Source organism: Ambystoma mexicanum, chromosome 3q, assembly GCF_040938575.1.
Source record: "Ambystoma mexicanum isolate Mex_15411 chromosome 3q, UKY_AmexF1_1, whole genome shotgun sequence".
Classification (NCBI taxonomy): domain Eukaryota; kingdom Metazoa; phylum Chordata; class Amphibia; order Caudata; family Ambystomatidae; genus Ambystoma; species Ambystoma mexicanum.
This window is the reverse complement of record NC_090926.1, coordinates 1,168,459,797-1,168,476,509: the sequence shown is the minus strand read 5'-3', so window position 1 is coordinate 1,168,476,509 and position 16,713 is coordinate 1,168,459,797. Positions and strand designations below refer to the sequence as shown.

The window sequence follows — 16,713 nt, the reverse complement described above, 5'->3', positions numbered from 1 at the left end:
TTACTGCAACAAACACAATTACTTTACCATTGAAATACCAATGTTGTCTTTATAAGCTAAGCATTTTAATTGCAAGCTTGGTTGAATTGGCAAAGTGTTATGAGCTTGATTGGCGAGTTATTTAAAAGAAAACAGATTCTCTATACAAAAGTGAGAGCATTTTTCCTCTTTTAGCTTAACGTGTGGTAAATTGGATGTTGCCGGTCACATTAAAGGCCCTGTGAAAAAGATACATGCAGAGAGTTATTCTTGTTCGAGAGAAATCTTTCTAGGTAATTGCACATTTTCTTAAGTGCAGAGAGATGCTTTCTGCTGTTTTATCTGCCTCTACTTGTAAAATCAGAATGCTCTGAATGCAGTCAATAACGTTAGTCATTGAATGCAATTTGAGCATTCTTATTGGCTCAGAGGACATAAATAATGTCATCCATGTATTGCAAATTTAGCTTCTTTAAAGACCTCTGGCAACAAAAATATAAAAATATTACCTTCATGGAGATTCAGGCTCTCTTAGTCCTTACTCTTCCTCCTTCAGAACTGGTTGGAATCGCTTGCCTCCGCAGGCGGGTCGGAAAAAGCTGACTCAAAAAGATAGCTGCTCCTTTAAGAACTTTGACGTGATGGGACCATCTTGTGCACTGCATCCCTCCGCTTGCCAGCCCCACCCATCACCCCTACATCACCAACTGCCCGCACCCAGTTCCTGATTTCGCCTGGTGGCGGTTGTGATGAAGTATATGTTTTTAGAGGTGATGGATGGGCGAGTGTTGTGGAGGAGGGAGAGCAAGGACTGAGAGTACCCGAATCATCATGAAGGTAATTGTTCATGTCTTTGTCTTCTGGGTCTCCGTCCTACCCAACTGGTTGAGACCGGTCTCAAAAGCCTCAGAAATAGTAAGGGTGGAGGAGACCGCATATACGACATTCAACCATACAAATTGCGAAGCACATCTTGGCGGAACCTGGCATCTTTCCTGGAAGATATGCCCACTGCGTAATGTTTGCAAAATAAGCAAGAGGAGCAGCCCAGGTAGCTGCCCTACACATTTCTGCAACGGGACACGCCTAATGAAGGCTACTGATGCTGCACTGGCTCTTGTGTAATGAGCCCAAAGTCTCTGCAGGACTGAAAGCCCTCTCAAGTCATATGCTTTTGAGATACACGACACAACCCATCTGGCAATGGAAGCCTTAGCAGCTTTCTTACCAGGTGACAGACCGCCACATGTGACAAAAAGTTGGTCTGTTTTTCTGAATGGTTTTGTTCTTCCTAAATAAAATGTGAGAGTACGTGACACATCCAGGTTATGTAAGGCCTCTTAGAAGAATGTAGTCTGGGATAAAAAAAAAAATCGGAAGGCATATCTCTTGATTTAGATGAACATCCGATACAACTTAAGGTAAGAAGGAGGGCCCCGTAAGAAGGACTACCTGAAGATATAGCGTGAAGCTCTCCTACTCGCTGAAGTAACAGCTACCACAAAAGCTGTTTTCCATGTTAAGAGATCCAAATCACAAGAAGCCATTGGTTCAAATGGCTTGTGCATTAATAGTAGAAAGAACCAGACTCCGATCCCACTGAAGTGGAGAGGTTCCATGTGTTAATATCCCCGCAAAAATATCGCCATACAAGAATGGCGCCATATTTTTAAGGCAATATTAACCCATTAAACCAGCAGGGGACACCCCCACAGCCCTGCTCCCATTTACCTGAAAAATGATCCCCACTAATAATATCGCCTATGGCCGTTCCCAACGACCATATATATTTGGTGATATTATTGGTAGGTATAATGTTACCTGATACCGATGGAGGATCACGAATCACCTGATGTAAGCGAAGAAGGTCTTCAAAATGCCCCTGGATTGCCTCATTTGAAAGGGAAAAAGATGTTGCTGACAAATAGTGTTTACACGTGTCAACTTTCACCCCTGTTGAAACCATGAAGGACATCACATGATTAATTGTAGCCTTTAATGAATCGCAATCCAAAGCCCAATGGTAAAACTGCAACTATTTGCTTCAATATTGTTTCTTCGTGGAAACCTTCCTAGAAGCTGCCATGATTTCGAAATTTTGTTTAAATAACTGTAGATGTCAGAAGGTCAGCTCTTCAGGAACCAAACCTTCAGGTTCAGCAACTGAGGTGCGGGGTGAAACATCTGCACCTTCTGTTGGGTCAGAAGATCCTCCATCATCGGTAGATCCACCATCGCTGACTCTGCCAGATCCAGAATGCCTGGAAACCAAATATGACATGGCCAGAACGGGATCACGAGAATTATCATTGAATTGTGAGTCATCTTGGACTTCATCAACATCTTGTGTATCAGGGGAAGAGGGGGAACTGCGTACGGAGTCTTGTTCAACTAGTCCCGCTCCAGACGTCCGCCCAAGGAGTGACGATGTCTATGACCCTCTTTTATTGCAAAAAGAAGGCAGAGCGCATTGTATTGGATTGCAAATAAATCCATCGCTGGACAAACTCACTTCTGGACAAGCATACTTACAACTAATGTTTTCAGTTCCCATTTGTGTGGGGAAGATTCTAAAATGCTCATTTTGTCCGCCAAGATGTTTTTCTTTCTCTCTAGATTGGATGCTATCAGCACAAATTTTGTTTTATCTGACCTAGCACCATATTTTCTCTGCGAAAAAACAGAGGACAGGAACGAGTCCCTCCCTGCTTGTTCACATAGAACATTGTGGTGGTATTGTACGTAATAATCTTTACCCCTTTTCCCTGAACTGAGGGAGGAATAGACTTTAGAGCAGAAAAGATTGCTCTCAACTCCAAAACATTAATTTGGTCTCTCTTTTCCTGTTTCGACCAGAGACCATGTGTTGTCAGATCTAGACAGAGACCTCCCCATCCATACTCTGACAAATCCATTGTTACCATAGTGTGATTGTGGGGAGTTTGAAAAGGAAAATCGATCAATCAAAAGATTCTCCGTAATGTTCCACCAAGACAGTGATTCTTGAACATGACTCGGTGTTGGAATCTCTAAGTCCTGAGGGTACAGTTGATGGCCAGATGCCATTGAATAGTTCTCATTCATAGTCTCACGAAGGGTACTCGATGGATGAAACATGCCATCCGCCCCAACAGTCCGACATAGACTGGTGTGTCCTGAGAATTGAGATTACTTCTTGAATAGACAACACCATGTCCACAGGAGAGCTAGCCATCATTAGAGTAATATCGATCACTGCTCCGATGAACTGAAACCTTTGAGGTGGGATCAGTTTTTACTTTCAAGAAACAAAGTGAAGCCACTTTGTTAGGAAAGGCGCATCTCAGTTAGCCCCAAATAGGTTGCTAATGTTTAATATGTTTTAGATTAGGTATCCAGTTTATGATATAAAAGTAATGAAGTTCAAAGAAATATTTTAGCAGGAATTGTTTAATTCACATTCCTGTAATATTTGCCGCCAAAATTTGTTTTTGTAAATCACACAATGAGTTTGCATCTCAAATTGCCCATAATACTCTAGTGCCAATGCATTTCGGAATTAATCCTTCTTCAGGGCGGTATTATAGCAAAAAACTATTAATATAGCATGACTTATTACATTGTTAACAGTATATGTACATACAACAGCCATTGTTTAAGGGTTATTACAAAAATCACATACCAATCCGCGAATCACGTCCATTTGAAGAGATAATGAGAAAAGCAAAACGGAATACCAATTAGTTAACTGAAGTAAATGTGCGTATTCTCTCTACCTTTAAACTATGTGTGCATGTCATACCTCGGTCATGTCGAACGCTGAAATCGTGGTGTTGTACGAGGGTACAACAAGATCTACAAGAAAGTTAAACAAAAATGCTAAGTCATCCTCAAGTCCTTCCGTAGGTAAGGCCTGTGAAATCTAATTGTTACTGCTGTACTTACTAAGCTTCTGTTGTGCACAAAGCGTGACCGCAGAGTGAGCCGCTTGCAACGCGCTCGCATTAGTTTACCTTTCGTTTTAAAGGTTACCATGGAGACGGTGTGAGGCGTCGTGGTCCTGCCTGGAGCACGTACGCCTCGCGCCCCAGCCCCGGGCGCAAGCCAGGGGGCGGGGATGTCTCCATGGTGACCAACGCATTGAAAGTCAATGCGCATGATTGTAATCTCATGTCTACTGAGCCAGAGCAATTAGGGGACTGGCAGTGTGTATTCATTTAACGGATCGTAATAATGTATGCAAGACTATAGGTCCACATTGACTTAATATGGGAAGTAGGGCGTATGAAATAAAATAATCCATAGTAATCCAACTCTGGGACATGTATTCTATCACTATGGTGTCATTTAAACAATGAGTTTTCCACTATTATGAAGACATAAACCTAGGTCTAGTGCAATCTTAGAGAAAAACATGGCAAGGAATGTAAAATGCGGTTAAATAGCGGAACAATAGCAGCGGTTGTTTTCATGGAAAATATCGATCTTCTGTGAATAAAATATAGAGTTCATTCTATTCTACAGAAATGATATTACAAGAAACACAAAGTTTATTTCTTCATTGAGCCCCCTTGGAAGTAAGGGAACACAGACGGTCTATCCAAAAGGATTCTCTTTGATCCATTTCCTTTGGAAATTCTCGTGGGTGTCTCTTTTCGAAACCACTTCTAGGATAACAAAGCGGATTTGAGCCAGGTTGTGTCTCTTCTCATCCCAATGTCTTGACACCGCTGAGTTCAGATTGTGGTTCCTTATGCATGATCTATGTTCATTCCACCTAATTTTTGCTACTCGCAATGTCTGACCCACATAGTACAGTCCACACGGACACTTGATGGCATAAATCACATTAATAGAGTCACATGTAGCGAAATCTTTCAATCTGATTGTCTCTCCTGTATGGGGATGTTTTACTGTTTCTCCTTTCATCACATAACTACAATTGCTACAATTGAAACAAGGAAATGTTCCAATTCATTCTGTGAGTTTCTTCTTAAGTGTTGGTTTAGTTTGAACTAGTCTGTCTTTTAGGTTTTGACTTCGCTGATAGGCAAATGTTGGTACTTCATTAAACAGGTGTTCTACTCTCTGATCACATAATAATGTGTTCCAATGTTTTTTAATAATGCACTTAATCCGGTTGCTTTGACGTGAGTATTTAGACACAAAGACCAGTGGTGGAGCCGACTCTTGCCTAGTCTTTATCTTCAATAGGTCTTCTCTGCTTTGTGTGGCTACTCGTGATTGAGCTGTGTTTATTTCTTCTTCCGAATATCCCCTCTCCAGGAACTTTTTCCCCATCTCTTGGATGGCTATCTTGTAGTCTTCTGGGTCACTTACCCATCTTTTTACCCTGAGCATCTGGCTGTATGGAAGGTTTTTTATGAGACTCGGTTGATGAAAGCTAAGGCGTTGTAATAGATTGTTCCGATCTGTTGGTTTTCGAAAGATGGTGGTCTGATAGCCTGTGTTGGTAATCTTAATGTCTACATCCAGAAAGTGGATGTTAGTTAGGGAGTGTTCTTGAGTAAATTGGATACGGGCATCTATGTTGTTGAGATATGTGAAGAAGTTGAGCAGTTCTTCTTCTGTATCTTTCCATATTCCAAATATGTCGTCGATATACCTGATCCAAAGACCCAATTTTGGGTACCAATGTTCATTCTGTAGTATGTTTTCAAATTCAAATTTGTACATGAATTAGTTAGCATAAGAGGGGCCATAGTGGCTCCCATGGCTGTCCCAGCCACTTGGAGATAGTAGTCATTCTTATATCGGAAATATGAGTTATTGCTAATAAACTCCAGGAGTACCATTATGAATTCTTTCTGAGCTGGTATCTCTTCAGCATTGAGTAGCATCCATTCCACCGCCTCACCCCCTAAATCGTGGGGGATCGATGTGTAGAGGCTTTTAACATCGATGGTAAAACAGATGTTGTTGCAATTGAATGGAGTTCCGTTCAAGAGTTGTAAAAAATGGGTTGAGTCCTTGATGTATGTATTGGTTTGGTTTTTTGAATCAGTGGCTGTAAAAAATAGTCCACATATTTGCCTAGAGGTTTTAGAATGCTGTTTATCCCTGCTACAATAGGTCTCCCGGGGGGTTTGATGAGGTCTTTATGTACCTTTGGAAGGGTATAGAAGTGTGGTATTTTGGGGTGTGAATTGGTCAAAAATGTCTTTGTGTGGTGATTAATCCACTCCAATTCCTCCGCTTTATCTAGTAAAGTCTCCAAATTTTCTTTTATCTCAGGTGTGGGATCTTGTGTCAATCTGGCATATGTATTGCCATCACTTAGCTGTCTCTCACATTCTTCTTCATACTCTCTAGTGTTAAGCAGTACTAAACCTCCTCCTTTGTCCGCAGCCCTTATTGTGATTGCTGGATCTCCATATAAGTCACGTATCAACTTTAGTTCATGAGGTTTCATGTTTCGAGGTGATTGACCTTTAAACTTAAGTTTTTCAAAATCTCTCGTAACTTGTTTTTGGAAGATTTCTATTGAAGGTATACTTATTGGAGGGATAAAGGTACTTTTGCTTCTGAATTCCTTGAGTTCTGCTTCTTCCCTAGCTTCTTGATGGTCCAGTTCGCAAAAAAACACCTTTAGTTTCATCTTTCTGAGTAGTTTAAAAAGTTCTATTTTAGACTCAAATAATGTGCATTCATATGTAGGGACAAAACTTAGGCCTTTCTGTAGTGTTTCTGTTTCTTTATCAGTCAAAACTCTAGATGATAAATTTATTACTATGTTTTCTTTTATTGAAGTCTCGTGTTGGGTTTCCCTTTTGGTCTTTCTCCTCCCCCGTCTCGTTCTCTTCTTCCTTTGTCTAAAAAAGAAGACTGTGTGTCCCTCGCTGGTGTCTCTTCTGTTACTCTGGAGAAACCTGAAATACTTGCCGTACTGGCCTCTTCTCGGTTCGGGGGTTCCCTTTCTGTATCGGTTCCTGAGCTTGATGTTTCACTTGAATTTGTAGGCTTAGGCTTCCTTATTGGGGGGCCATATTTGTCCATCCAATTATAGACTTCATCTTTAAGATAATCACAAGTATCCCTTTTAAATTTGCGGATTCTTTTGGATTCTAATTCTATTTTGTACTCTGCCAGTTTGTCATTTATCTCTTGAAGGATAGAATCAACTTCCTCTCTATTCAATGTTGTTACCAAAGCTTCTTCAATCTCTTGGATTTCTTTACTGAGATCCATTATGTCCTTCGCCAATTCTTGTATGGTCAGTAATATAAGATCCAAAGAGCACTTGTTAAGTATAGCTTCCCATTTCTTCACAAAAGTTTTACTCTCTTTGCACAATGTTGGACGTAACTGGATTTCAGCGTTCGACATGACCGAGGTATGACATGCACACATAGTTTAAAGATAGAGAGAATACGCACATTTACTTCAGTTAACTAATTGGTATTCCGTTTTGCTTTTCTCATTATCTCTTCAAATGGACGTGATTCGCGGATTGGTATGTGATTTTTGTAATAACCCTTAAACAATGGCTGTTGTATGTACATATACTGTTAACAATGTAATAAGTCATGCTATATTAATTGTTTTTTGCTATAATACCGCCCTGAAGAAGGATTAATTCCGAAATGCATTGGCACTAGAGTATTATGGGCAATTTGAGATGCAAACTCATTGTGTGATTTACAAAAACAAATTTTGGCGGCAAATATTACAGGAATGTGAATTAAACAATTCCTGCTAAAATATTTCTTTGAACTTCATTACTTTTATATCGTAAACTGGATACCTAATCTACAACATATTAAATATTAGCAACCTATTTGGGGCTAACTGAGATGCGCCTTTCCTAACAAAGTGGATTCACTTTGTTTCTTGGAAGTTTTTTGTTCGATTAGGTCCTAGTGCCACAGGACCGTTTTTGGATTGGCAGCTCCAGGCGAGAACATTATGATCAACTTACTGTATAGTGAATTTAGTATTTTCTTAATATAAGCAACTACTATAATATGTGGTGCCCTCCTCACCCTCTTCTTATCAGTTTTTACTTTGCCACATTTATGGAAAAGCCTAGTTCGTACAACGTGTCACATGGAAGTTGCACTTTCTGCAACACATCCCCTGGAGATTGAGCCTTTATCAACCAATCGTCCAGGTATGGGCATAGATGAACCTTCTTCAACCACAGGTGAGCTGCTACAGCACCCAAAACCTTGGTGAAAATTCTGGGAGCAGAGTTCAGCCCAAATGGGAGACAGGTGCATTGGTAGTGTACCATGCCTAAAGTAAACGTCAAGTATTGATGGTGTTCCTTCAAAATGGGAATGTGAAAATATGCATCTTGAAGATCGAGAGATGCCTTCCAGTAGTTGTGTTGGAGTGCCGCTAGAACCTGAGGCACAGTTATCAGGTGAAAAGTTTCCACCAAGAGAAATTGGTTCAGATCTGAAAGATCCAATATTGGTCGAATTCCACCTGCCTTTTTGGGGTACAACTAAATAGCGGGAGAAGGACCCCCGACCTATTCATCTGCAATTTCTTGTGGGAGTATTTCTATAAAACAATCAAGATTTTCACAATTGAAGATATTAAAGCCAGACAAAACCATGACTGTATTGACTTGTCTGAGTTGCACCAAAGCATTGGCATAAGATGTTTTACCTTGTGCCTCCCAGGTTATAGAAGGTGCAGGACCTTTGCCCTTTGAACCTAGAGCTGCACAGACTACAGAAAACTGCACTGGCAGATTTCTCATTCGAACAAAAGGCTCCTCTTTCAGAACCTTGTATTTAGCATCCAGTGCTTTGGACACCGTATGATCAGAAGGCGGCTTTCCCCAATGATATAAAGCCTGTTCCATAACAGATAACTCTGTAGGCAATAGAAACTTGGTCTGTTGAGTGGGTCATTTCCCCCAAACCCCTGCAGTCTCAGTTTTGTCTTTGGGACAATTTCCGAGGCCTACATAGCCTTTGGCACAATGTCATGAAAGTTTTTCGTATGTGAGACCAACACATTCTCATTGTCTGTGGTCACCTTCTGCTTCTTACTACGGGTCTGTCAGTCAAAACTGGCATTGGCAACAGAGGTGACTCTGTGTGACCCGCCACCTTGAGGGGCTTCAAGGGACCCAAACTTGTGTTTAATAAACTGGGCCAAAACTTCCTGGCATGGTTCAGACAACATGGTCCCCAAAACTGTATTTGTAATGTCCATCACCATATCAGAAGGTTCACCCTGGACTTTCTCTGGTCTCGAAGGGGAAGTAGAAGAGTGTACCCTGGATGGCTAATGTGCAGGGCTAAAAATATTAAACACAACCGGTCTTGGAACCTGTATATTGGTCAGCACTAGCTGCGGTGCCGATTGGATACGCTCAGCCAATATCTCCTCAGTCTCAGGAGAAAACTGAGAAACAACTGGTGTTGTTGGCCAGGAGTACCAAAATGTTCTTCAGGAGGCACTTTGAAAAATGTTGATGGGTCAAAGTCAGCGGAGTCCAAAATGAGACTCACATGTTCATTTTGACCCTCTGGTACCAATGCCGCTTTTGCGCATCTGTCTTGAGAAGATTTTCTTCTTTTATGCTTCTTTGGAGAAGTTGGTATCGAATGAGAATGTTTGTGTCTCTTATAAAAAATGTCCTCTCGTCCTTCCTCCGTACTGGGGAATCTGTAATACTTACTGCGGTAGCCGGTTTGGGTACCGATGTAGTAACAGGTGAGCCAGTCGGTACCGATTCAACCCTCGAGGTGCAAGCCTCTTTAGAGCTAATCTTGCCTGATTCCTGAGGCAGAAGAGCTCTTTCCCAGTACTGTAGTGACCTTATCAGGAGAGAATAAATCTTCTGGTACGAGGCAGACCTTTCCAGATTCTTTCCCACCAGGCGGTACCAGCATTTTCCCACCCCGAGGTACTCGCAGGTGTAAGCACCCAGGGATTCCCCCTAAACAATCCAGTGAAGGCCCTGAAACTGGGGTGGTGGCCCTCGCCTGAGTACTGAGAGCTGGTGTCGAAATACGTATCACACCTGCCGGTACGGCCGCCCTCTTACCGAGATCAGCCTCTTTCCTGGTCCAATAAGGTCCTCTGTCATCTTCGGTACCGGTCCTAGCTGTGATGTGGAAAGAAGACGAGTGTGCTGAGAACTTGGGTGAATTCCACGACAGAAAAATACAGGAACTAACCAGGTGATGTATCCCCAGGCATCGGATGCAGCCATGATGAGGATCAGCCGCCAAGAACTGCTTCCTACATCTGTTGCATTGTTTGAACCCTGTGGTAAATGGCATACGTCAGAGGGAAGCACCGCGAAAGGGAAAAAAGAAAACATACATCCAATCCGGAGGAAAATGGGGCGAACAGCAAAAAGTAGTACCCAAGAAAGGTTGGATGTAATGGAGCACAGCAATTCTGACCCATGCAGTAGGTGAAAAAACAGGAACTGGGTGTGGACAGTTGGTGACGTAGGGGTGAGGGCTGGGGCAGGCACACAGAGGGATGACGCACGAGAGATGGTCCCAGCACGTCAAAGTTCTTAAACAGCAGCTATCTTTTTGAGTCTGCTTTTTCCGAACTGCCTGCCTAAGCAGGCGGCCCCAACCAGCTGGGAAGGAGGAAGAGCAGGACGACAGACTTTTTAAATTTTTTTTATCTGTTATCATGTAAAGGAACCATTTCAGTTGGCTTTAACCATCCCAGCAGCATCTGAAATCCAGATTCCAGAATGTTTGATATCTTGATATTGTGACATCTTCACTAAATGACCCTCTTAAACCCCATCTGGACGCAATCTAGTTTAAACGAAAGTTAATGAATGCTCTTTAAACCAAAAGGTTTCAATTCTTCAGATGTAAACCACCAGCAATGATGCTTTATCTGTGGTTGTTTTTAATTGTAATCTGATAATTATGTGAAGACCCATAAGAAATAACCCCTCCCATGCAGGGAATAGATGTATGCAGCCTTCCAGACCCAAACCCTTCTAGAGCAATGCCACTGACTGTACTCGAGCTGTCCTACTCAAACTTGGGCCATCTTCAATACCATCACCATATCAGTATACAACCCTAGTCAGCATAGTTAATGGTAAGGGATCATGGGAGTTGTAGTCCAAAATGTCTCGACAGCTGCAGGTTGCAGACAACTGTTTAGTACGCTCAAAGGGTGATAGCCCACCATTCTACGGGTCATAGGGCACTTTACATAGCCATCTTGTTGTTTTATATTCCTCAACGATGGGTAAGCCTTCACCCACATAGCCTGGAGAGAGCTGTGCCCTCTCTAGAGAGGCCATATTGTCCAGCGGTTACTGACTGTGCACCTAAAGTCACACAGGTGGAGCTTGGCAACCAGCCTCTTCATTTTGCACCCTTTTAAAGCCTTGAATTCAGAAGGAATTCCTTTCCACCTTCATGTTAAAATCCTGCCTTTTGATGTGCCTTTCACTGCAGAGTTTCTCTTCATGTGCCCGATTCTACAGTCCTCTCGGAGTGTGAGAACCTGGCCCATAGCCGATTAACCTTTTGTCCCTTTCCTTTCACTGTTCAGACACAGCGTTCCTTTCCCAGAGATGCGACAGACCATGTGTCACTCCACTCCTAAGTGTTCTTACCCATAGGCCAGTGCTCACTCTAAGACCAGTCCAATATCACAGACACCCTTCTCTCCTCACCAGGTGAACATTGTGGAACACCAGGTGACTACAAGTCACCAGAAAACCATGAACCAACTCCTGGATTTCCATTAACCTTCATGAATTCTGGGAGTTGTAGCATTGATTGATATGATAATTAATTTATAACCCGCCTGTACACAAGTGTTTCTAGGTGTGGGAAGACAAGGGGAGGACAAAACAAACTATCTTACTAGGCCTTTTGTCATTCAGATCGTGCAAGTGTGATATGTAAAAGAGCGGGGGGTGGGTGGCAGGCGAAGTGCCAAGGCGTGGGGAGGAGCAAAGTGCAGTCAGGCAAGCAATGCTCTGAGTAAGTGCAGCCATGGCAGCGCAGCTCTGGATAAGTGCAAGGAGGCAGGGGGCTGTAGGATTCCAGATACATCTCCTAAGTGTGCAGTCGGGCCAGAGGCAGTGCAGGGGCTACTGGTCATGGGGAGCCTGGCACCAGTGACACTTAGAGGGTAGCCAGGCAACCAGTCAACGCAGAGGACAGGTCAGTCAGCAGGGGGGAGAGAGAGAGAGGGGAAGCAGAGGAGAAAAGTAAAAACTTGAGCTGCTTCCGGAACTTCAGGTGGTCCGGCACATGTTTGAGAGGAACAGGGAGGCCATTCCAGAGGGAGGCACCTGCAGAGTAGATAGATCTACTCCCCACTCTCTGCCTGGAGAAGCGTCTGACCCTCAGAGTTGGAGGTGGCTGAGCGAAGGGCTCGAGAAGGAAGGTGTTTAGGAAGAGAGAGTTGGATGTAGGGAGGGCTCTGGCCCCAGAAAGTTTTGTGGATGATGCAGAGGGTCTTGAACTTGATCCTTGCAGCCACCGGGTGCAGTGGAGAGATACAGCCCCTGGACTTGAGGCCAAGGATAGGTCTTGCAGTCCTGTTCTGGATTAGTTGCAGAGGGCGGTGAGTAGAGGAAGGCAGATTGAGAAAGAGGCTGTTTCACTAGTCCAGCCTAGAGAGAACCAGAGCTCTGGAGACAGTGAGCTTCTGGGGGAAAGTGAGAAAAGGAAGAATACCTCTGAGGAGGTGCAGCTGGTGGAGAGATAGTGAGAGGGGAGTTGAAGATGACACCAACGTTTTTTGCCTTGTAGGAAGGTGAAGGAAGAGGATCCAAGAAGGGCAGCCAGAGAGAGAGGGAAAGCGGGAGCAGGGGTCCCAATGAGAAGGATCTCAGTCTTACTGGCATTAAGGCAGAGATCATTGGAGGGGCACCATTCCTGAATTACGGATAAACATTCAGGAATAAGCGATAGAGAGGAGGCTGAGCGGAGCCTGTAGTAGAGCTGAGTGTCATCTGCATTAACACTGAAAGTTAGAGGAGAAGGTAGAAATAAGGTGGGCCAAAGGGGCCAAGTAGACATTGAAGAGCCAGGGTGAGATGATAGAGCCCTGGGGAACACCACATGTGGAATGAGAGGTGGTGGAGAGAAAGGACCCAAGTTGGACCTGGGAGAGTCAGTCCTAGAGGAAGGAGGCCAAACACTCCAGGGCCTGATCCGTGATGCCCAGGTTCTCACGGAGATGATTGATTAGGATGGCATGATTGACTGTGTCAAAAGCAGAGGAAAGATCAAGGAGGATGAAGACCAGGACAGATGGAAGGCTACAATCAAGATTAGAGAGCCGATCTTCACATGTGTTCAGGAGAGCAGTGTCCGTGCCTCTGGCTGCTCTGACACCAGACTGATGGTCTAGGAGACAACCAACAGATTCAGTGTGGAGAGTAAGCTGGGAGATAGCAAGCCTTTCCAGGAGTTTCCTCAGCAAAGTGGTGATAGAGATCAGGCGCTAGTTTGCCAGACAGGAAAGATCGGGAGAAGGCTTTTTTAAGAAGGGGTGCACAAGAGAGTGCTTGAGGGGGAGGGGGAAGTTCCAGTGGCAAAAGAGTGATTGTTTAAATTGGCCAAGGCTGCAGCGAGGCTGTCAATGCTGTCAATTGATGGTTTTAGAGGAGCAGGGGAGCAGCTGCTTGGATGACACTTCATAAATCAGACTTGTCTAGAAACATTGTCAGGAGTGGTCAGAGAGAAAGAGGAAAGAGGGGAAAGGAGGAGGGGCGGGAGAGGCGGTCAGAGAGGGGCCAGGAGAAGTAGAGGGAGAGGAAGAGGAGGGAGAGGACAGGATGTCCTGAGTTTTAGTGGGGAAATGAGAAGCCAGAGCCATGCAGAGTGCCTTGGAGGGAACAGAAGAGGTGAAGACTGCAGAAGAATTGGCCAGTTCCTTACAGATGTTAAAGAGTTGGGCTGTGATGTTAGATTTAGATCAACTGTTTGTAAAAGGAAATTTGAGGACTGGAATATGGCGTCAGTGGTGACGGTTCTCTCAACATCTTTGAAATCCTTGCCCCTTGAGGCATGGCTCACTTCCCACTCTCTATGCACACATCTTACCTTAGTGACAGCATTTGGGGGTGGCCAAGATGCAGTCAGCAGAGCTGCACTGCTGATGGGCTTGCTTTCTGTGCTCTTCTTATCCTTCACCATATCCCGGAAGGGGAGCCGGCCGAAGGGCGTGCCCTCCAATTCACCTGCAATGGAAATGTATTTTTAGCTTTGGCTCATTACTAGTGAGGAAAACCTACCTTTGCAGCACGAGGGATTCCATTGTGTCCTTAGGTGGCTAAGATTTGGCTCAGTTCTTGCTCACCATTATTTGAGTACACCGCGACCCTTAGGTTTGGCTCACAGCTTGCGCTTGTGCGCCACTATTCATCTTGGGACATAGGTTGAGTTTCAGCACCATCGTTACTTCTGGCTACAATGTTGGGTTTTTAGCTTTACCATTAGTTTTATTTTATATGTGGTGCTTTAGCTGCACCATGTGAGGATGCATAGTTTTGGCTCACAGAAGGCACTTAGACTTAATACTAGTTTTGGTTTAAAGTTACCGCTACATAGATTTGGTTTACAGATGGCCAATTATATATATGTCATGTGGCATGTATAAGACAGTGGACGCTGAAAAGCACCTAAGCAGTGGGGGTGCCGGGTGAGTGCAGTGATGCTTCTGTCCTCTCATGGCATTGCTCTTTCTGCCACCCCCACAAAGCCAGAAGGTTGGGCTTTGCTTATGAATGTTTGACTTGGAAACACTCTATATGACTGTAAAGGGGCGTGGTGGTGGAGTCTACACTTCCAGATTACAGGAAATTACTGAGTGGTAGTGAGTCAATCGGTTTCCCTTTCTCTCAAGCCAATACAGACTTCTGTTCCGTATTGGCATTGTGCACCTGGTCCACCTCTGTCTTTAGGGCCGAGGTACCTGCTCACTATGCCACCCATCTGCACTGCCTCCTGGCAATCCCTTGCACTGGGTCTGTATCTGTAATCCTACAGTCCCCCCTCACCCTTTTTCTTTTTCTGCACTTATTCAAACACACCCTGTCTGTTGACTTATTCCTTGCACTTGCTGCTTGCTGGCTGCACTACCACGGTTTGTTGCCTTTGTTATTTATTTATGTTTTATTTACCTTTTTTATTTTTGCCTAGCACTTTCCACATCCTCCCCTCCCTTGCACTTCCCCCCATTTCCTTCTGCCCTGCACTTGCGTGTTCTCAATGTCACTGGGCCTAGTAAGATCGTTGTTTTTGTTCTCCCTTGTTCCCCTTCCTTACCTCGTCGCGCTCTGAAACACTTGAGTATGAGCGCGATACAAATAAAATATCAATACCCCTCACGCACCATTGCCTCTATAGTCGTCTCTTCTCACAGTCCCCCTTCGTGTTTCTCAAAATCCAATAATGTTGATAATTTCATGTTCTTTTATCTAGTCCATCTACGATGTAACACCATTGTTTCCACCCCTCCTTTGCCAAGCAATCCTTGCTTTTTATTACCCCCCCCTCTGCGCCTCAGCTTGTATTCTTAATCTCTCCCCTGTGTTCACTGCTGTTGTGTTACCAGAGCCACCATTCACCCACTTGCCCTTTCACTTGTTTGCTCGTCTCCGCCATGCACCGCGCTCTTCGTTTCTCTACCTGCCTGTCCCTTTCCTCTCTTATGCTCTCTAACACTTAGATAGAACTGTGAACATTAGCCTGCGTCGCATCGAGATAGATTTGTGAATGTTAGCAAGTCCCACATCTAGTTGGAACTGTGTACATTAGCCTGCGTCACATCTGGATATATTTGTGAATGTTAGCAAGTCCCACATCTAGTTGGAACTGTGTACATTAGCCTGCGTCGCATCTGGATATATTTGTGAATGTTAGCAAGTGCCACATCTAGTTGGAACTGTGTACATTAGCCTGTGTCGCATCTGGATATATTTGTGAATGTTAGCAAGTGCCACATCTAGTTGGAACTGTGTACATTAGCCTGCGTCACATCTGGATATATTTGTGAATGTTAGCAAGTCCCACATCTAGTTGGAACTGTGTACATTAGCCTGCGTCGCATCTGGATATATTTGTGAATGTTAGCAAGTGCCACATCTAGTTGGAACTGTGTACATTAGCCTGCGTCGCATCTGGATATATTTGTGAATGTTAGCAAGTGCCACATCTAGTTGGAACTGTGTACATTAGCCTGCGTCGCATCCACTCTGCAGGACTCTCAAATCTAGGTGTAGCCTCCAGCTTTGTCTGTTGTATGTTAAAAGCCAATCACTGCAGAACCTAGGCCTTTCTCCCACTATACAGGACTCTCAAGTATAGGTATATCATTCATCTCTGTCTAATGTATTGGGAAAACCTAATGTATTGTGAAACCTGGGCCTCTCCCCCACTCTACAGAATTCCAAAATCTAGACACTTAGCTAAATTGCAAAGGTCAGCTGCGAGGCATATAACCCACTAACCAAAAAATTCTTAAAATGTCTGCATACATCATACAAAAACCTACACACCTAACCCTCGCACAGCAAACCGCACATACTTCACCACACCGCAACAACAAACAAACAAGCCGCACCAACAGCTCACGAGGACTTGCATCGATCCGATACTCGCACCAAAGCTCAGCTAACAGTGTATACCAAACTGAAGCTGCCAACAGGACACCACTTCTCTCTCACTATCCTACTCCCTCTTCACCTTACTAACCCACCCACCTTCTCGCTTACAGATCCGCCTGAGGACCAATTTCATTGGTGATGGTGAGCGGTAT

General features: G+C 44.0%; 1 protein-coding gene across 1 annotated transcript in view; it reads right to left on the bottom strand.

Moving 5' to 3' along the window:
- The window catches only part of LOC138447709 (uncharacterized), a 145,733-nt gene that overhangs the window by 42,376 nt on the left and 86,644 nt on the right, over positions 1 to 16,713 (bottom strand). Inside the window, exon 3 of the mRNA XM_069604005.1 lies at positions 13,998 to 14,134. Within this exon, the coding sequence (XP_069460106.1) occupies positions 13,998 to 14,134 (137 nt within the window). The remainder of the gene's footprint in view (positions 1 to 13,997; positions 14,135 to 16,713) is intronic.